At 42.5% G+C, this 23,244-nt stretch overlaps 1 protein-coding gene across 1 annotated transcript in view; it reads right to left on the bottom strand.

Moving 5' to 3' along the window:
* Positions 1-22,595, bottom strand: part of LOC140206132 (uncharacterized) — a 189,587-nt gene extending 166,992 nt beyond the window's left edge. The window contains exon 1 of the mRNA XM_072274341.1: positions 22,343-22,595. Coding sequence (XP_072130442.1) covers positions 22,343-22,406 — 64 coding nt within the window. The 5' untranslated portion in view covers positions 22,407-22,595. The remainder of the gene's footprint in view (positions 1-22,342) is intronic.
* Positions 22,596-23,244: the final 649 nt, after the last annotated feature.

Below are 23,244 nucleotides of genomic sequence, written 5' to 3' on the forward strand. Positions count from 1 at the left end.
AGCAGAAAAGAGAAAAATCACCAAAGGTTAGAAAAATCAATTCATGCTATCAGGTTGAAAGCTACCCAGATGGAATGAGGTGTTGCTCCTCCAACCTGAGTGTGGCCTCATCAGTGAAAGCAGCCATGAACAGACATGTCAGAATGGGAATGGGAAGTCAAATTGAAATGGGTAGGCATTGGGAGATCCACTCCTTTTGCAGTAGACAGAGTGGAAGTGCTCAACAAAGCAGTCCCCCATTCTGCATCAGGGAGGGAAAGACATGCTTAGCGGTAGGAACCTGTTGGAAATAGCTATGGAGGTTCATGATGTGGTAGGCAAAGGCAAGGAGAACCCTATCCCTGTTATGACAGTGAGAGCCTATGTGGGAAATGGAGATGTGGCTGAGAGCAGCACTGATAGTGGTTGAAGAAAAGCCTCATTCTTTGAAACAAAAGAACATTTCAGATGCTCGAGAATGGAAAGTCTCATCCTGACAACAGATGTAGCATAGATGGAAGAACTGAGAGAAGGGAATTGCATTTTCACAGATGATAGGGTGGGAAGAGGTAGATTTGTCCTTCTTCAGCCCTTTAATCTAATCTACCTTTCCTCTTCCAGCTGTCTTCTTCATCCCCCTCAACTGGTCTCACCCATCACCTGCCAATCTGTACTCCTTTCCCTCCCTTCATCTTATTCTGGCTTTGGCTCCCTTCCCTTCCATTCCTAATGAAGTGTTTCAGAATGAAACATTGACTGTTTATTACCCTCCAGAGATGCTGCCTGACTAGCTGAGATCCTCCAGCACTTTTTGTGTTAAAACAAATTTTCCAAATATGGACACTGTGGTAAGGCAAGCAATTGGAGACGGTAAACACATACAACATTGTTTTCTCATGTCAGCTTGGGCCACCAGAATGCTACCCTGTTTGTCTTCAATAGTACTGAGATATGCCAGTCTATTTTGGGCTGTCTTGGTTTAACATTCAGATGGCAGTGATAAAGATAGGTACTTTATTGATTCCAAAGGAGATTACAGTGTTACAGTAGCACTACAAGTTGACAGATATACTTATTCAAAGAGAACCAAGAATAATTTTTTTTAAGTCACCTTCTAATAGGAAGGGGTCATCCCTTCTCCGACTATAAGAACATAAGAAATAGGAGCAGGAGTAGGCCATCTGGCCCTTTGAGCCTGCTTCACCATTCAATAAGATCATGGCTGATCTGATCATGGACTCATCTCCACCTTGGCTTTTCCCCATAACCCTTAATTCCTCTATTATGCAACAATCTATCCAACCTCGTCTTAAATATATTTACTTAAGCAGCCTCCACTGCTTCAATGGGCAGACAATTCCACAGATTCATCACTCTTTGGGAAAAGCAGTTCCTCCTCATCTCAGTCCCAAATCTACTCCCTTAAATCTTGAGGCTATGTCCACTAGTTCTAGTCACACCTACCAGTGGAAACAACTTTCCTGCCTCTATCTTATCTATCCCTTTCATAACTTTATATGTTCCTATAAGATCTCCTCTCAACCTTCTGAATTCTAGCGAGTACAGTCCCAGGCAACTCAATCTCTCCTCATGGTCTAACCCCCTTATCTCTGGAATCAACCTGGTGAACCTCGTCTGCACTGCCGCCAAAGGCAGTATATCCTTCCTCAAGTAAAGAGGCCAGAACTGCACGCAGTTCTCCAGATGTGGCCTCACCAGTACTCTGTACAGTTGCAGCATAACCTCCCTGCTCTTAAATTCAATCCCTCCAGCAATGAAGGCCAACATTCCATTTGCCTACTTGATAGCCTGCTGCACCTGCAAACCAACCTTGTGCGATTCATGCACAAGCACTTCCAAGTCCCTCTGCACAGCAGCATGCTGCAATCTTTTACTATTTAAATAATAATCTGATCTTCTACTTTTTCTTCCAAAGTGGATGACCTCGCATTTACTCACATTGTACTCCTTCTGCCAGACCCTTGTCCACTCAGTCAACTCTCCGCAGACTGTCAGTAACCTCTGCACAATTTGCTTTTCCACTCAATTTAGTATCATCAGCAAAACTCAGATGCACTACAGCCAGTCCCCTCTTCCAGATTGTTAATGTATATTGCGCACAGTTGCGGGCCCAGCACCGACCAGAGGCATACCGCTTACTGCTGATTGCCAACCAGAGAAACACCCATGTATCCTAACTGTCTACTTTCTATTGGCTAACCAATCCTCCAGCCATGCTAATACATCATCCCCAGCTCTATGCATCCTTATCTCAGGGACAAGTCTTTTCTGTGGCACCTTACCGAACACTTTCTGGAAATCCAAATAAAGAATGTCCCTCTGTTCCCCTCTATCCACTGCACTCATTTATATCCTCAAAGAACTCCAGTAAGTTTGTCAAATAGGATTTGCCTTTGCTGAATCCATGCTGCAACTGCCTGATGGATCCATTTCTTTCCAGGTGCCTTTCTATTTCTTCCTTAATGATGGCTTCAAACATTTCCCAAATACAGGTGTTAAACTAACTGGCCTATAGTTACCTGCCTTTTACCTGCATATTTTTTTGAACGGTGGCATGACATTCACCTTCTTCCAATCTGCCAGACCAGAGGACCTGTCGATCCTCAGGCCCACAAGTTTGCTCAGCACTACCTCTTTAGTGAAGCTATTGTATTGAGGTCCTCACCTCCCATTGCATCCATATCATCTCTCTTTGGAATATTAGACATGTCCTCCACTGTGAACACACACAAAATAGTCAAAGCTTCAGCCATTTCCTCATTACCCAGTATCAATTCCACCCCGCACCCCCCACCGTCCTCCAAGAGACCTACGTTCACTTTCGCCACCCTTTTCCACTTTAGAGCCTAATGTCCGAGGGTAAGAATGACCTCAAATGGCACAGTTGTCTTAGTCAATTACTAGAACTGCTCCTCTGTTCTGCTAAGCAGAGGTTGAAAAACATTGCCCAGAAATGACAAGATTTTCCACAGGGTCCATTCTACCACAGCCTCTAGTGTGCCCAGTTTGACTCCTATAACAGAGCCAGCCTTTCTAATCAGTTCATTGAGGCGGTTGGCATCATCCATGTTGGTGCCATTGCCCCAGCACACCACCACATAGAAGATTGCACTAGTGACAACACACTGGTAGAACATGTGAAGGAGAGGCTTGCATACTCCAAAGGAATGCAGCTCGTAAAGCCAGTGTCTGCAGCACTGGAGTCAATCCCCAGTACTGGTATGTATTTAAATACTGGGCCGCCGGTTGGGCAGTGGTATCAGAACTGAACTTCAAGGCAGATGACCCTGAGTTCAAACCTAGTCAGGTCCCAACCTGGGCAGCAGCAGTATCTGTGAAGAAAAGGCCTGGCAATCTATTTCCGTGTCCTGCCATGAAAATCCTATGGACCCTACAGTCCATGAGGTCACGAAGAGTTGGACTCGACTTAACAACAAATTTAAATATTTCTCTCCTCACAATAAAATACCCTAAAATGACCATCTCAAAGGTCTACATTGTGTTCTGAATTAGTTAACCACAGCAAGTTTACAGGATGCTACAAATTGTTTATGTGCCACCAACCACCCACCCCAACTGTCACATGTGGCAAAAGAGAATGAATTCGGGTTCACACCTCATTATCTGCTCATAGATAACCAAGCAGGGTTTTTTCCTGCTAAAATTAACTCCATAGTTACTAACAAATAAACCAACGGAAATTCCATTAGCCTTACTGAGCTCATTTCTGTCCCAGACAGGACAACAGACACTCATTCAAGAATGGGAGAAAGTTCTGTAGCAACTCTTCAGACCTACTTAGTACAGTCTGCTCCAGTACGAGTGGCATAAACAGCATATTTCTCAGCATACACATAACAATGTAAAAAAAATCCCTTGCATTTTCGCAACACATTAATTTCCAGCATCTGCAGATTTTCTCTTGCATTTCAATAAGATTGTACTTGCCCTTTGTATATTAAGAAAGTTCTCCAAAACAGAGCAGATCTAATGAAGAACCTTTTCCACCGTCTTTGGTTAGAATCTGACCACACTTGAGCAAATGGTAAATGCAGGCAATCACAACATTGAACAAATATAGAGACTAGCATTTGAATCACCTTGACAGAGAAGGCTACTGACTTGGTGCTAATAAAAGGGATCAGTGTAGAAAGGCAGCTGGTGGTCAAAGTGAAATGGTGGGCTGAAAAACTAATTTCAGTACACTAAGAGATTGAGAGAGGGTTCACTCCCCAAATTCCTCATCTTCAAACCGAAGGAAATACACAGCTCTCAGGAATCACATCAGTTAACAGCACAGACATTTGTGGCACAAAAACAGGCCATTCACACCATGTTAGCTGAGAAGGCCACTCACCCAAAACCACTTCCTGCTTTTCAGTGCACTGCTTTGCCAGTCTCAAGCACCTCAAGTGCCCTCAAATATTTTAAGCAAGATTATGCACAACAGAAACCTAACAGGGCAACAGTCAAGTACAGAAGAGTTAATTAAAATTGGCCTTTTCTAAGTGTTCTGACTTAACCGCTGCCTACCACCAAAACTACAAAGGAAACCAAATGTGGTACAGTTATCAACCTTCCACTGGAACATTGACTTTGTACAGTCAGTGGTGGTCCAGACAGAACCACGAGCATCTCATCAAATGAAAATATACAGTTGGTCAGTTTAATCTTGGTTTCCTGCTATTACTGTTATAATCTTCCAGAACACTGTCAACATACGCATTATTCATATGAACATGACTGAAATGTGTCAGCAATGCTGAGACATTTAAAAGAAGTCAAATAAAAACCCCAAAAAGTTGAAAAGGGACAGAGAGCTACACCAAAGAGGTATTAAAACAACACAACTGAAGCTCTGAAAGGATTTAAGAGTTGAGCATCAAAAACATGCAAAGACATGAGACGCCAACAGCATTCACTCAGGATGGAGAAGCTGATACAATGGGATATGTTTGCAAGAATGCCAGCTACAATAATCTCAACTGCAATCTGAGACTGATGACTCAAAAGAACATTTCATAAATTGATACAATGTCTGAATTTGGATTTTGGCAGCAATGGGGTAGCAATAAAGAGACATGGACCAGATGTGCTAGAGGAACTGCGGTTAAAATGCATCCAGTTGGTCCAACTATGCGTGTAAATGAATCTGGAATCCAGCAAGTCAAAAGGAGTCAATACTGTCAGAATCAGGTTTATTATCATGTGACGTGAAATGTGTTAACTTAGCAGCAGTTCAATACAATACATAATATAGAAAAAAAACACAAAATAAGTAAATCAATTATATTTATATTGACTAGATTAAAAATCTTGCAAACAACTGAAATAATATATATTAAACAAGTGAGGTAGTGTCCAAGGGTTCAATGTCTATTTAGGAATCGGATGGCAGAGGGGAAGAAACCGTTCCTGAATCGCTGAGTGTGTGTCTTCAAGCTTCTGTACCTGCTACCTGATAGTAACAGTGAGAAAAGGGCATGCCCTGGGTGCTGGAGGTCCTTAATAGTGGACGCTGACTTTCTGAGACACCACTCCTTGGAGATGTTCTGGGTATTTTGTAGGCTAGTACCCAAGATGGAGCTGACTAAATTTACAACCCTCTGCAGCTTCTTTTCGTCCTGTGCAGTAGCCACCACCCCGCACCCCCATACCAAGACAGTGACGCAGCCTGTCAGACTGCTCTCCACAGTACATCTATAGACGTTTTTGAGTGTATTTGTTGACATACCAAATCTCTTTAGACTAATGAAGTATAGCCACCGTCTTGCCTTCTTTAAAACTGCATCGATATGATGGGCAAACACGAGGAAATCTGCAGACAACAGGAATTCTGCAGATGCTGGAAATTCAGGCAACACACATAAAAGTTGCTGGTGAACGCGCAGGCCGGGCAGCATCTCTAGGAAGAGGTACAGTCGATGGGACCAGGTTAGATCCTCAGAGATCTTGGAACTGCTCACTCTCTCCACTTCTGACCCTTCTAGGAGGATTAGCAGGTGTTCCTTCATCTTACCCTTCCTGAAGTCCACAATCAGCTTTTTCGTCTTACTAATGTTTGTAGGTTGTTGTGTGACACCTCTCCACTGCACATCCTCTCATCACCATCTGAGATTCTACCAACATCATCAGCAAATTTATAGATGGTATTTGGGCTATACCTAGCCACACAGTCATGTGTATATACAGAGTCGAGCAGTGGGCTAAGCACACACTCCTGAGGTGCACCAGTTTTGATCATCAGTGGAGGAGGAGATTTTATCACCAATCCACATAGATTGTAGACTTCCAGTTAGGAAATCAAGGATCCAATTGCAGAGGGAGGTACAGAGGTCCAGGTTCTGCAACTTCTCAATCAGGATTGTGGGAATGATGGTATTAAATGCTGAGCTATAGTTGATGAATAGCATCCTGACATAGGTGTTTGTGTTGTCCAGGTGGTCTAAGGCTATGTGAAGAACCACTGAGAGTACACCTGCTGTTGACCTATTGCAGTGTTAGGCAAATTGCAATGTGTCCAGGTCCTTACTGAGGCAGGAGCTCGGTCTAGTCATGACCAACTTCTCAAAGCATTTCATGATTGTGGATGTACGGTTTACTCCCATTGTTAAAATTGTGTTTCAGGAGTTCATGGACAAAATTTGAATAAACTAAGATTACACTGGAGTTAAAAGTACTTGGACAACCTTTATAGGGTTTTCACACAGCTACATTTCTCATAAGGATAAATTAAATTTACAAAACTGCTTGCAAGGAGGGAAATTCCCTTCTGACATTTTATATCATCTGAATCGTTTCTTGTCACCACAACTTGAAGATTATTTTTTATGGAATCCAACACAAAGATTCCTAAGTCCCTTTGCAACTCTGATATTTAAATTTTCTCCTTGTTCAGAAAATAGCTGTTGCTCATTCTACCAAAGTGCATGTCCACACACTTCCCTTATACTATATTCCATCTGCCACATCTTTACCCATTCTCCCAATCTAATCCAATTCCTTCTGCAGACTCCCTGCTTCCACAACACTAACTGCACCTCCACCCATCTTTGTATCGTCTACAAAACTGGCCACAAAGCCATCAATTCCATCATCCAAATCATGCACATAAATGCAAAAAGCTGTCCCAATCCAGACTCCTGCAGAGCACCACTAGTCACCGGTAACCAGTCAGAATAGGTCCTCTTTACTCTGACTCTGCCTCCTGCCAGTCAGCCAATCTTCTATTCATGTTGGTATCTTTCTTGTAATACTATGGGTCTCATCTTGTCCACAACTTGTCAAAGGCCGTCTGAAAAATCCAAGTAAACAACATCCACTGACTCTCCTTTTTCTATCCTGCCTGCTATTTTCTCAAAGAATTTCCATGATTTGTCGGGCAAGATTTCCCCTCAGGAAACCACGCTGACTTTAGGGTCATTCTATTATGTGCTTCCAAGTATCCCCAAACCTCATCCTTAATAATGGACTCTAACATCTTCTGAACCACTGAAGTCAGGCTAACTGGCTTATAATTTCCTTTCTTCTGCCCTCCTCCATTCTTAAAAAGTGGAATGACATTTGTAATTTTCCAGTCCTCCCAAGACATTCCTGAATCTAGTAATTCTTGAAAGATCACTCCTAATGCCTCCACAACCTCTTCAGCGACCTCTTTCAGAACCCTGGGGTGTAGGCCATCTGGTCCAGGTGACTTATCTACTTTGTTTCCCAAGCACCTTCTCCTTATCTGTACCAACTACTGTACATTCACTTCTGCACCCGATGCTCTTTAATTTCTGTCATACTACTAGTGTCTTACACAGTGTAGGCTGACACAAAATACTTATGTTCATCCGTCATTTCTTTGTCCTCTCCAACATCATTTCCCAGTGGTCTAAAATCTACTCACTTTTTATATGTCTGAAAAATTCTTTGGTATCCTTCTTTGTCTTATTGGCTAGATTACCTTCACATTTCACCTTTCTCCTCCTCCTCCTCCTGGCTTTTTTTTGTGGCCTTTTGTTGGTTTTTAAAAGTTTTCCCAATCCTCTACCTTCCCACTAATTGTTACTGTATTATATGCTTGCCCTTTTCCGCTGTTCTTGTCTTCCCTTGTCAGCCATGGTTGCCTCACGTTCCTTTTAGAATACTGCTTCATCTTCGAGATGTACTTATCCTGCACCTTCTTAATTGCCCATGGAAACTCCTACTATTGCTGTTCTGCCATCACCCCTGCCTGGGTCCCCTTCCAATCATCTTTGGCCAGCTACTCTCATGTCTCTGTAATTCCCTTTACTCCATCGTAATACTGATACATTGGAGTTAGCTTCCCCTTCTCAAACCGCAAAGGTGAATTTTATCATATAATTACTCTCTCCTAAGGGTTCATTTACCTTAAGCTCCCTCATCAAATCTGGCTCATTACACAATGCCTAATTCAGAATTGCCTTTCCCCTAGTGGGCTCAACCACAAGCTTCTCTAAAAAGCCATCTACAAATACTCCCCTTGGGATCCAGCACCAATACAACTTTCCCCAATCTATCTGGATATTCAAATCCCCATCACTATTGCAACATTGTCCTTTTACATGCCTTTTGTATCTCCCATTCTAATTTGTATCCCACATCCAGGCTACTGTTCAGAATATACAATTCTGAGTCATTTTACCATTGCAGTTTCTTAACTACCCACAAGTATCCTGATCTTATGTCACCTCTTTCTAACGATTTGATTTCTTTTTTTTTTTAAAAATCAGAGCCACCCCAAACTCTCCACCTCCTAGCCTGTCCTCCCGATACAATGCATATCCTTGAGTGTTAAATTTCCACCTATGATCTATCAGCCATGACTCAGTGATGCCCACAACGTTGTACTTGCCAATCTCCAACTGCATTACTTGCACACCAACTGCCCCATCCTCAGCCCTATCCATTGCTTTTCGCACCCCCTGTCAAAGTAGTTTAAACCCTCCCCAACAGTTCTAGCAAACATGCTTGCAAGGATATTGAACCCACCTCAGGTTCAGGTGTAACCAGTCTTTTTTTGTACAGGTCATACCTTCCTCAAAAAGAGATCCCAATGATCCAGAAATCTGAACCCTGCCACCTGCACCAATTCCTCAGCCACACATTTATCTGCCAAATCCTCCTATTTGGAACCTCACTGGTGCCTGGTACAGGCAGCAATCCAGACACCACTGTCCTGAAAGCCCTGCTTTTCAGCTTCCAGCCTAACTGCCGATATTCTCTCTTCAGGACTGCAGTGAGGCGACCATCCAGTCACAGAAAGTGACTTGAGCAGCAGGAAGACGACAGAACATCGAACTACAGCATCACACACAAAATTACTGCTCAGTGCTGCGAATAGTGCTCCTTTGCTGCATGTTTGCTCCTGCTGCTATGAATATTTTTGACAATATACATGTTTCAATGCAATGCAAGTCAAGATGTCAGTGAATTGCTTCAGCAAACACATACCCAAGCATCTGCCTCCAACTTAATAAATCATCAGCAGCAAATACAGCTTCTTACCTTCACTCTCCTGTCAACTAATGGAGCAAACAAGTATCACATAGATTCATAGATTCAGGCTGACAACAGATCTCAGTTTACATTTTTTTAATACAGTACCATATCTGGAAATTGACAACAAACTGCTTCGGAGTATATCTGCTTCATTCACATAGTCAGTCATTCAGCCAAAATATATCTGCCACCAAAATGAAGGAGCGATGCACTGCCTAATTTTTTTCTTTTGTTACCTAAAATCTCAATGGCATTGATCAAAATTTCTCTTGGGCATCACCTTTTCTGTTCCTCTAATGCCAAAACACTAACCACAACTATATTCCCTCCATTAACCAAGTTTCCACACCCCCATTACTTCCATCAAACCTCAGTTATTTAATACCTAGTGGCTGCACAGGCAGATATGACGCTTGATATGCTGCATCTAGTGATTCAGCTTGACTCCTCAAACATCCACAAAACAGAAATGACAATGGCGATTGTGACCTAATACCTCATACTTGCCTGAACAAGTGGAGTTCCAACAAAACTTGGCAGGTTGTAGGAAGCAGCAGCTTGCTTGACTTGCACCTATTCAATATCCTTCATACTTCCTAACTCCTGCACCAGTACTGCATCATAGGCTGGTGGGACATTCATCACTACAGGGAAAGCTTCTTCCACAACATGTCTAAAACCCTCAGCCTCCTACCATGGAAGGTTAACGACTAGTGGAACGTTGCAACTGTAGCACAGCAGGTTCTCAAGTCTTCATTCACTTTATTGGTATCTAAACTCAACATCTTCTGAGGAAAGTCTGGACAGGCCAGTAAAGTAGTTGACAGAGTTTTGGGAAGTGGGAAGGGATTTGAACAGAATATTGAGAGATCATGACAGGATGGAAGTTTCTTTTCATGGGGGGGGGGGGGTCGTCCATCCAATTCAGAGAGGAGGCAAGATTCTTTCTTTCAGAGAGTGTTTACAGCTCTCTCCCCAAAGGGTGGTGGAAGCAAATCGGAGAACAATTTTAAGACAGATGGAGATAGACAGGGATGGCTGCTAAAGGTTAGTGGGAGGAAGACAAATGCAGAACAAGGTCACAATCATCTGATGTAAAAATATTTCTTTTCCTTCAACAGCTTCATCCCAGAAAAGTAGCCAAAAGAACTCTGGTTGCAGATAGTAGCTCAGCACCACCAACTCATGAGCTTTAGGGATACGCAATCGAAGCTGGCCTTGCCATTAACATCCACATCCTGTAACTAAAAACTACACAATGAATGTCACTAGCTGAGTGGGACAAAACAGGAGCATCCAATCCTACATTATTTCAACTGCCAATAAATGGTTTGAACAATAGCCCCACCCCTCACCTATCACCCATTAGTCTCAGAGTTAAGACAGATTCACCACAGGAACAAGTCTTTTAACCCAGGCCAACCATCAACCACTTTCTCTTCTCCACCCCCACCTCCCCCACCACCACAGATTCTACTGTTCACCTACCATTCAACTAATAGCAACAAAAAAAAAACCTTCCAACCTGGAGCAGCCTGGTAAAAAGAAATTAACTTTCCTGAAACTGAGAAAATAAACCCGCCTTTACTGTGATTCATCTTGGTACCTTATCACAATAAACCAGTACCAACACAAAGAGCTGTTCCTCCCTGCAATTAACCATTGTCTCACAAACCAGTGTTTGTGCCTGGAACCCGTTTGTCTGGTTTGTGACCACATCAACCAATGTAGTTGGCATTTTGAGCAGAGGAATGTGACAGGACCCACTTGTAGGTTGCTGTAATAATCTTGCCACTTGGTGTCACTACATTCCAATCCTATCAATAAGGCACCAAAATTAAAGCCACCTGAAACTGAGTATCAAACAGGGGCTCAAAAAAAAGTTGCAGTGAAAACTTGGGTTCTATTTTGTTAGATGCTTAATGTTGGAGAAGAATACAGGTAAGCAGATAATATATTAAATGCAGTGCCTACAGATGTCATAGCCCACCAATTTTCTCTTCTTAAGGTCCCTATGATGCATTTAATTCCAAAGGGTTGGCCAAACATTATTCATGAAGGAAATTCAGGCAAGAGTAATGTCACGCAAGCTGACCTTGTAGGAAATCACAACCAACCTAAAATCATATTCTCACCTCAATGACACAGCTGAACTTTTCTGCTTGGATCAGTCACTGCATATCAACAGCAGTAACTGACTGAGATGGGGACAAAAATGTGGTAGGCATAACTAAAGAACTGAACTCTCCTGCCATACATAATTGAGGTCAGCAACAAACATCGTCAAATCAGTGCAAAACTTCATTTCATTTGAAGCAGATCCTGCTCTGTGTTTCTTGGTAGCATCAACACTTCATTTATTTTCCTGGAATCTTTTCCAAAGTCCCACTCTTGTTCGAGCAATATACTCAGCCCTGTTTTGCCTTCACTCCCCCGATCCCCTGAACCTCAGCTAAGATAATCCACCCTCTCCAAAACCATGACAAGGAGACAGGGAACAGCGACATTAGAAAGATGGTTATAATGGGAGGAAGTGCTGCACCTCCCTGACTCAGTCTTAGGGCAACATATTTGTTGTCCAGATGAGTTAAATGTACAAAATCATTTACCAGCTGAGTCTTTAGGCACAACATACAATTACAGTTGAGCTATGCAATCCTGCAGTTGAGAATGGTATTGAAAATATCTTTAGCATTCAATTTAGTAGCAGTCACCATGTCTCACAATTCTTTTCCCCACCCCACGCACCCCTTCCCTCACCCCACACTGCTCCTTTTCCCACCTCAGATACAGTACTGCTGCTGCAAAACAACAAGTTTCACGACATACAAGTCAGTGAGAATAAACTTGATTCTGATGCTCAGACCTTCCTACAAGAGCTTATCAGCAAAGCCTGAATACTTTCACTGTTAGGAAAGTAGCAACACTTCATGTTTCAGCACACAGTTTCAGAAGTTGGTGAAGTTCCCAACATTTTTGCAGACTGAATATTGAACACTTCCCAAATGGCTAGACTTGCAGCTTACAAAGGACAGATGCTGTTACAATTTCCTTAGTTTTGGCCTGGGACTTTCTGCTCATTTATACAAAAGCACTTTGTGTGGGAAACCTATAGACCAGAGGAAAGCAAAGAGCCAGGTCATCTGTTGATCAGGATCTTACTCCAAATACTTAAAAGCAGATTATTAAGACACAAAAAGAATTGGAAGCTAGGCAGTTTATTCTCAAATTTCTCTGTAAAGGCAATGATTTTATCAAATTAACTAGACGTATCTTTGTCGCCAAATTCAAGGGCTAAAGAACAAATGATTGCAGCTGATGTTGGGACCCTTACTCGTTCAGCTTGGACCTATATTTATGGCGGGCCCCACTGTAGGCCCAATACAGCTTACAAAGCTACTGGCTCACTGCTCAGGCAGTTAGCTTCAATACTACTCACTTGGTGTATCAATGCACAGAATGTATATTCTCTGGGTTTTCTCCAGGTGCTCCAGTTTCCTCCCACGTGTAGGCAGGTAGGCCAACTAGCCGCTGCAAATTGCCCTGGCATGCAGATGAGTAATCAAGTTCAGGAATAATGTGAAGGGAATAAAACGTGATTAGTTTAAGACCAAAATGGGGGACTGATGGTCTGCATAGACTCAATAGGGCAATGGGCTGTTTCTATTTGTAACTCCGTGGCTCACACTTTTGAGGAAGCTTGCAATGTGAGAACAGGCTTTCCCATAAGATGGCTTATGCGCAGCAGCAAAGGTAAACGTGGAATTTCCAGAGTCAGCGGAGCATTAACACTGACTCATACAGAGACAAACTAATGCTTTCAGAAGATATTGGGACACATTGACTGATTTGAGACAGGACATGTGACAAGTCCCGGGAAAGAATAGAAACTCCGTACCAATGGTTCCCAAAAATCTGACAATTTTGGGAGCCTTGTAATCTGACTGAAGGACATATTGTTATGACGTGCAACGGTTATCAATGCCTTGTGCAGCTAACTGGTAGGCAAAGTGAGTGGTCACTAACCTTTTCCTAGCAATTGAAACTAATCTTGTAATCTCTCCCACAATCTCTGCTATGGAGATTGGTGCCTATCGTATATACAGGTTTTGGTGCAGGCCCACCATTTTCTTGTTTGAAAGGTTCCTGATCTTTTCACACTACCAATTTATCAAAACATTACAAGATTACTGATTACAGCTCAGCAATCAACACCATCATTCATCCTTTCGATATTAATCAACGAGCTTTAAAACCTGGGATTTAGAAACTCCCACTGCAACTGGATTCTCAACATCCTTATCAAGAGAAACACAAACAGCATGGACTGGTAATAACAACTCCTCCTCACACCTCAAGGATACATACTGTGTAACTAAGCACAGTTTAAAAAAGACATCAATTCACCAATGACTTCACTGTTGTTGGTAGGATCTCAGATGGCAATGAGGCAACATACAGCATTGAGACAGAGTGGCTGGTTGAGCACTGTCATGTTAACAACCTTGCATGCAAAATAAGAACACGAGTGGAACAGGAATTGTCATGGGGGGACCTAAACTTGCACATAGATTGGGTGAGTCAAATTCAAAGAGATTTTTTCATGGTGTTCAACAAAAGTATATTCCAGTTAAAAACAAGGAGAGTGGAGAGAGCCAGCCTTGGACAACTAAGGGAATAAAAGACATCAGACTAAAGGTTCATGCGAAGTCCCCAAAGTAGTGGGAAGCTGGAAAATTAGAAAAACCTTAAAGCAACAAAGAACCACTAAGCCAACAATTAGGAAAAGGAAGATATCATGAATGTCCACAAGCACAAAATATAAAAACAGAGAGCAGCTTTATAATTACACAAAGCGGAAGTGGAAGATGAGAAAGGGGAATTAATATTGGGTAATGTGGAAATGGGTGAGGCTTTGAACAACTATTTTGTGTTGGCCTTCACAGTGGAGAATATGTCTAGCATGCCAAAATGAGATATTATGGATACGATGGGAAGTGAGAAGCTCATTACAATCATTATCACTTAAGTAGTAGTGTGGAACAAACTAATGAGCCGAAAACGAGACAAGTCCCCTGGTCCTGATGGGAGCATCCCAAGGCACTGAAATAAGTGGTGGAAGATGTGGCAAACCCAGCAAAATTCTTTACACTCTGGTGAGCATGTTCCCGCAGATTGGAAGAGAACAAGTGACCGTCACTGTTTCAAAACAATATAGGCAAAAGGTATGACGTGAACATGAGGAATTCTGCAGATGCTGGAATTTCAAGCAACACACATCAAAGTTGCTAGTAAACGCAGCAGGCCAGGCAGCATTTCTAGGAAGAGGTACAGTCGACGTTTTGGGTGATGAAGGGTCTTGGCCCGAAACATCGACTGTACCTCTTCCTAGAGATGCTGCCTGGCCTGCTGCGTTCAGCAGCAACTTTGATGTGTGTTGCTAGGCAAAAGGTAGATACTTATAGCATTTTGTGTGTTGCTTTGGATATCCAGCATCCGCTGATTTTCTTGTGTTTGTGTAACTATAGGCCAGTTAGCTTAACACCTGTGGTCAAGAATTTGCTTGAAGCTATCATTAAGAAATAGCAAGGCACTTAGATAGAAATGATTCCATCAGGCGGACTTAACATGGATTCATGATGGGCTGGCCCTGTTTGACAAACTTACAAGAGTTCTGTGGGGTTAAAATGAGAGCAGTGGATAAAGGGGAACCAGTGGATGTTGTATATTTGAAAATACATCAGCATCTTTACTTTGCTAGAATTTCTGAGGAGATTTGGTATGACACCAAAGACCTGCAAATTTTGAAAGACAGAGAGCATTCGAACTGGTTACATCACAGCCTGGTATGGAAGCTCCAATGCACAGGATGGCAAGAGGCCACGAGGGTTGTAGAATCAGCCAGTTCCATCACAGGCATGATCAACCCCACCACAGGACATCAAGTGATGGCATCTGTCATTAAGGACCCTCACCATCCATGATATGCCTGAAGAAGTGGTACAAAGCCTGATGACTCGCATGCCACAACTTCTATCCTTCCATCAAACTTCCAAACACCCACAAGCCTTCTGGTTTCACCTCTTTAAACTTCCTTCATGCCCGAGCAGGGTTTTCTTGACATCTCCCTTTTGGTTCCCTCAAGCCACTGGGCACATCTGTGGTTTAACAAACTCAACTTTTTTTTCTTTTTGTGCTTTCTTGGAATTGACAGTAATTTTTATCTTACATCGTCTTTTTGTGGCAAAATAACAAATTTCATAACATACATCAGCGTAATAAATTTGACTCTGAACAAATGGAACAAAACGCTCATGACCTGGATGGCTTTCTTGCACTAGAACAGAAGCGATAACAATACAGCACAGTATAAAAATGCTTGCAGATGATTGAAAGATAGTGGATGAACAGGGAGCTTGCAGAAGCACTTACACAGATTAGGAGAATGGGCAAAGTGGCGGCAGATGGAATACATTTAAGGAAGTGTATGGTCAGGCACTTGGGTAGAAAGAATAAAGGCATAGATTATTTTCTAAAAAGAGAAAATTCAAATAAAGTACAAGGTTCAAGGAATTTGGGAGTCCTCGTGCATTGAAAGTGCAAAAGTTCCAGTTCAAGAACATAATCAGATTTATTGCTCATCTCCAAAATGTAAATATTTCCCCACTCCTTAATGCTGGAGTGTAATTCTGCTATCTACACAGTTATCTGGAACAAGGCTTCAATGACATCTTAATTCAAAGATTCTGATAGGCACAGGTCCAGACCAAAACCCATATCAACATAAGTTTAAAGTGTCCATTTCTGCTAGGCACAAATCTACCCTTGTACAACACTGGGGTCCAATCCTGCGGTAATCTTGTCTCCCATTCCAAAGAGATCATTCAAAAAGTTGTTACATGCACCTTTGAATCACAGCTTTGCACCACTCCCTCCTAGATTTTATTCTTATAAAACAGGTCACAAACAAACATGAATTCCCATATAAAACTGAAGTTGCGCTATATACTGATTTGTGTAATAGGGAATTGTGTCCTGAAATGAGAGAAATGCGTGAAGATTCAGCTTAGCTAAAAGAAAGTAGATAGCTTTGCATTTTGTTTTGAATGGCTTGAAATGGACTTTTGCCCTTCAGGTATTGTCAATGGTAATGCACAGACCATTCAATAACCAATTCTCCAAAGGTTGGCTGATACACTTTAAAAAAATTCCAAGAGGAAACATTGAATAAAAACTTATGTCTTTATTCAAGTACTACTTGCTAAAAGTATTCAACTTACACAACAAGATCATCTATTTGAAAGGTTTGCTCTCTCCACATATACTGCCTGACAAATACTTCCAGCATTTTCTAACTTCTAGAGAAGTTGCAGCTATTGGCATGAAAAATTAAAGACAGGAGATGTGTCAAGGGTGGTGCAGAAGAATAACATTCGGGTTTTATACTTAACCAAAGGTACCAGAATCTGGCTGTGTTTTTCCACAGGTGGCCCTCAGATGGCATTCAGATGGTAAATCTGGTCTCCCCACAAACCAGGAACATACCCCTGACCTGTAAAATGCTCTTCTATCCTGTTCTTCAGTTGTTGATACAGTGTTGCTTAGACTTCAGCTGTGAGGATATTATGAAACTTGGCTTGTTATTCGGCTTACAGGTCCTTGAGTCACACTCACCAAACAACAAATCAGAAGGCCAACAACCACTCTGGAACTGAACCACACACTGACATGGATATCAAAACAGAAATCAACTACAGATGAAACAATCTCATTCTAAATCCACCAGACATTTCCTTGCAGTTTCACAATGTCTCTTTCCATATACTATTAAATACAATTTACTCCACTCAATGGAGCAAGAGAACATTGAAATATCCTGCTTTTTAAGATATTATCATTCATTGCAATGGTGGTTGGGGTGGGGGGAAAGGAGGAAATAACTTGAGAGTTAAAATTGTTATGTCATCGTCTGTAATGTTTCTGAACTAACAACTGCAAGCACTTGTTGAAAACTCCAGGTTTGTCAAACACAATCTACACAATGATTTAAACACCAACATCAGAACCAGGGAAGGAATGGGGTTTACACAAGTACCTTCCAAATCAGGAAAGGGGCCAGAATACTGGGTTTGGGCTGTCTTATTATCAATCAGCTTCTGAAATTGGAGGAAAGAAATGCAACCTGTGGTCCTTGCTCCAAGGATTTTCCCCACTCATTCCTTGGCTCAACACCTCAGGATCTCTGCATTCAATCATGCATTTATAAGTACTGCAGCGCACTGCCTCTCAAGACAATACTCCATGTAACTACAAGGGGCCTGGTCAAGGAACAGAATCAGGTCTGAAACTGGCATGGTATTTTGAATTTGTGAAATAGAATAATTAAGAATATCCTCTTGGCATATCTTGTCCATGCTCAGAAGCAAACCTGGCTCCTGCAGTTGAAAGGTATAATCTCTTAAATGCAATCACACTGCAGTCTGATTTCAGGAAGCTACAGACAAACAGCACTGCCTAATCACAGTATAAATCCTCAGCAATTACATTTCTGCCAAAAACACTACCTCTCCACACTATTTGCAGTACAAAAGGCAAGCATCACTTTACAAGGAGACATTTTAACACAAGTAACCCCTCCCTGACTTGCATAACTGTTTTATTCTACTTCCTGCAACCCATTCAATACACTCAGTCCAACAGAAAATATTCAACATATCTTCTACCATTCCTTGCAACCAAAGTCCCTTATCAACTTAGCAGCCGAGTCACTAGCAATACCGTACCACCCAGGTTATACAAAGTAGATTGAGCTTTCTGTGCAGGCTTTGTGTCCTTAACAAAAACTCTCAGATTTCGGCAAGATGTACTTCCACCATCAACATTCTCCATTTTTGCGTTCAGCAAATGCTGCAACACACAGGTCCAGTTTGCATTGCCCTCCAACACCCACTGATACACAGTCCCAACTAGTGGACTACATTAAACCCCCACCCCCTGCAATACCTACATACAAAGTACAGGATACTAACACATCAGTCAGTCCCAATTCTCCAATAGTGTGTTGTAGTATTTTGGGAAGCAAAACAACAATAGTAATGAGCTGGTCTACAACTTGTATGCAATAACTCATGATGACTCAGAACACAGGGCCCTTCATCAACTTCCCCCAGATGTATAAAATCAAGATGGTCATAGAAAAGGTGAATACAGTCTTTTCTCTCCAGAGAAAGGAAACCCAAAGTTAGGCAAAGTAGGTTTAAGTCAAGAGGGGGAAGATTTAAAAAGGACGGCAAAGGACGACAACTTCATAGAGAAAGCAGAGCTCTGTGGAACAAGCTACCAGAGAAAGTGGTTGAGGCAAGTACAAGAATAAAAAGACATTTGCTCAATTAGACACAAGACTATAAGACCATGAGATATAGGAGCAGAATTCGGCAAATTGGCCCATCGAGTCTGCTCTGCCATTTAATCAAGGTTGATCCAATTTTCCTCTCAGCCCCAATCTCCTGTCTTCTCCCCATATCCCTTCATGACCTGACTAATCAAGAAGCTATCAACCTGTCTTAAATATGCATAATGATTTGTCCTTCACAGCTGCCTGTAGCAAAGAATTCCACAGATTCACCACTCATTGGCTAAAGGAATTCCTCCTCAACTCCATTCTAAAAGGATGCCCCTCTTTTCTGAGGCTGTGTCCTCTGGTCTTAGACTCTCCCACCTTTTCACCTTTTGATAGGTTTCAATGAGGTCACCCCTCATTCTTCTGATTCTAGTGACTACAGGCCCAGAGCTGTCAAACACTCTTCATATGACAAACCATTCAATCCTGGAATAAATTTCGTGAACCTCCTTTGAACACTCTCCAGTTTCTAAGATTAAAGGGCCTAAGACTGCTCACAACACTCCAATGAGGCCTCACCAGTGCTTTATGAAGCCTCAACATTACATCCTTGCTTTTACATTCTAGTCCTCTCAAAATGAACGCTAACACTGCACTTACTTTCCTCAGCACTGTCTCAACCTGTAAACCAAACTTCAGGGAATCCTGCATAAGGACTCCCAAGTTTTTTGAATTTTCACTCCATTCATGAAATCTGTCTGTCCTTCTGTAGCCTCTATTTCCTCACAACTACCTACTCCCCCCACCTATCATCTGCAAACTTTGCAACAAAGCCATCAATTCCATCATCCAAATCATTAACATGTAACTGAAAAGAATCAGTCCTAAAACAGTCCCCAGTGGAACACCCCTAGTTACCGGCAGCCAGCCAGAAAAGGCTCCCTTTATTCCCACTTCTTGCCTCCTGCCAATCATTCACAGATTTATCCATGCTAAAATATTTCCTGTAATACCATGGGCTCATAGCTTGTTAAGCAGCCTCATGTGTGGCATCTTGTTAAAGGCCTTCTGAAAATCCAAGAACACAACAACTGATGTTGTCTATCCTACTTACAATTTCTTCAAAGAATTCCAAAAGATTTGCTAGGCAAGATTTTCCTTTGAGGAAACCATGCTGATTACAGCCTATTTTATCGTGTGCCTCCAAGTACCCCGAGACATCATCCTTAATAATTGACTCCAACATCTTTCAAACCACTGAGGTCAGACCTATAGTTTCCTTTCTTCTGCCTCTTTCTCTTCTTCAAGACTGGAGTGACATTTGCAATTTCCCAGACTTCTGGCACCATTCCAGAATCTAATGATTATTGAAAGATTATTACTAATGCCTTCACAACCTTGACCACTGACACCTGGAACTTTCACCATACTGCACTGTCTTCCAGTGAAGACTGATGCAAAATATTTATTCAGTTTGTAAACCATTGTCCTCCATTACTACCTGTCCAGCATATTTTTCCAGCAGTTGATATCCATTCTTGCCTTTTTATACTTTGTGTATTCGACAAAAGTTCTGGTTTCCTCTTTAATATTATTGACTAGCTAACTTACTATTCCATTTTCACCTTCTTAATGACTTTTAGTTGCCTTCTGGTGGTTTTAGCAAAGTTTTCCAATCCTCTAACTTCCCACTAATTTTTGCTCAATTATATGAATTCCAAATGTTTTAGAGGGATATGGGCAAATGGGACAAGCTTACATCAGCATTTTGGTCAGCATGTACAAGCTGGGCAGAGGGGCCTCGTTCCCTGCAGTATTATTCTCCATCTGTTTAGAATTCCTTTAGTCCCACTTCATCTTGAAATAATGTCAGTCAGAGCCAAACCCTTATTCTGGTGACTGTTATGATGATACACGTAACACCGTTATACCCAGGGCCATTAATCACCAAGTGTGGCATAGTGCTCCCAAAACAAGGATATACAACACTGACCAAACTTTAAAGGAAATCATGTGAAGTCCCACAACACACTCCAATGACGTACTGAGGCGATACGAAGACTTTTTTAAAATACAAATTTTGCTCTGAATGGAGCATTTACTGGTAAGCCTTGGGGAGTTTCCACAAATACATACTTTAATTTAAATAGTTCCCTTCTCCCTTGGGACACTTTTCGAAGTTAACACCGAACAGTTTAACGTTGGAGTGCGCACACGTTGAAACAAAGTGAAATCAGTGTCGCTGCCTACTTATGTCATGTGTGCGGGTGTGCCGAATCAATAGCATCGGAACGTATCAAACCGACACAGCTGAAGCCTCATGCAGCCAAATCATGAACTTCACACTGTTCCCTCCAACCAGGTGTTACCCCAATGTAAAAACAAGGGAGATACAACTTTCTCCATTGAATTGTGATACAAATGCTGAGCGTTCATTCATTTTTTAAAACAAAGATTACAAAGTTCACTACTAATGAATCGATTTTTTTCTGCAGACCAATCACGACAGAAACAACTGCAAAGATTTTTTCTTCCAGTTTTTAAAAAACAAGGTCCCAACACACCAGTTCCGCGTAAATATGAATCACCGGGCTTTTGACTAAAAAAGTTTCCACGTTGTCATTTCTACCGTGTGATCTTTCAGTTCCTTTCCTGACGTTGACGATACCATTCGTCGAACTTTTTAAAACTAGCTTTCCTTATCCCAAAAAAATCACAGAGGGGAAGCGGGGGAGGGGAAAGAGCCCCCTGCAAACCGACACAGGCTGAATCCAGATTTGAAACCACTTTTTAAACTCTATTTCGCCGTGCAAGTAGTGCCAAGTCTACGACAAACTCCACGAGTTTAACAGCGCAAAGAAACAAAACAGCAGAGAAAAGTGAAGGAAAGGAGAGAGGGGGCAGATACTCCACGGTAACACTAGTGGGGTCCACTCCTCTAAGCGCAAACTTATTTTATTTACTCCCCGGGATCTGCGGCAGAGTTTTAAGATGGAGAACCCGGTGACGAAATTCAATTTAGTTGACCAGAATTTGTTACAGAAGTTTTACTAAGTGGAGGGAAGAGGCAAACAAACTCAATGCCTCCACCACTGGTTGGAAGGAGTGAATGGAATCTCCCCTCAGTGAAAGTGGGGGGGGGGAATGAAGAGAGTCGTTGTACAAAATCCCGGGCACCGAAAAAAAACTAGCGATGTTGCGGCGTTCAAACAGAAAAGTTTGCCGTTTCTATTTTAAGCGCTCACACGGGCCACAATACAGTATGGGAGACGCGAATCTGCCTTCTCTTCACACCACCACCGTTCACTGAGAACCCACGTTCTCGCGATGGAAATCTGTCAGAAGTTTGTTTGAGAAGAGGGAACCGGACAAGATGCAAGGAGGCTGGCGAAAGGCCGTGCTTCAAACCACCTGAAACCAGATCCTGACCTGTTGCCCCATTTTCAAGCCGCTCAAGCAACCCACCACCCCAGCCCTAGCTCCTTGCCTACTGACCTGTACAGACAGCAGTCACCCCCAGCACGCCCCAAAAGTGGCTCCAAAGCCGGCCGGCTCCCATCTCTCAGCAGCTCCCTCCGAGTAAGAATCCTCATATAAGCCAGCTGGGGAATAAGGTGAGCGAGTCCGGAGAAAGTCGAGTTGCCGGGCACCAGCGGCCACAAACCCGCCCCTGCTACAATATTGCCGACATTGAAACTCGGAGTAACTTTCTGGCGGCCGCGTCACCCGCGCGCACTCCTCCTCCACCTCCGCGTCTGCGGCAGCCCCTCCCCACACCACCCCTTTCCCCTTCCGCCGCCTGGTACTCAACCCCACTCCGAGCTTCCCCTCAACCCGATCAACTGCTTTCCACTAATCGCCTCTCTGACACACAACAGGGACTATTTAGCCTCCTTTCTCAACAACTCCACCCCCACCGCCGAATTCTTTTTTTTTGTCGGAGCGGAGGTATTTCCTCCTGTTTTAAAGTTAAGTTTCCCGTGAGTGTGTAAAGTATTTCAGAATGAAAGCAAGTATGTTGGACAAAGTCGTGTCAGCTGCTCTGTCCAGCAGAGTTTGATCTATCTTTCTGGAGAGTGAAACACTGCATTGTTAGCCATCTTCAGTGCCGGGGAGTATCTCACTATAGTACGAGTATATTATTCTGTGACGTGCTGATGTATCTGACAGTTTGTGCAAGTAAACCTGTTGTAGCTTCGCCGCTAAAGTGACAAATCGGTCGCACTCTTCAGCATGGTGAGAGCAGGTCTGCACGACGTTTACATTTAACCTCCACTGCCCCCGACCTATCAAAACTCTGCCGCGCACCACTGTATCCTCTACATTAGAGGCGGTAGAAGAGGATGCCACGTTTCTGTCTCCCGGTATCTTTAGAAGGTCTTCATTGATGCAGTCAA

The sequence above is a fragment of the Mobula birostris genome, chromosome 12 (genome assembly GCF_030028105.1).
Source record: "Mobula birostris isolate sMobBir1 chromosome 12, sMobBir1.hap1, whole genome shotgun sequence".
Lineage (NCBI taxonomy): Eukaryota > Metazoa > Chordata > Chondrichthyes > Myliobatiformes > Myliobatidae > Mobula > Mobula birostris.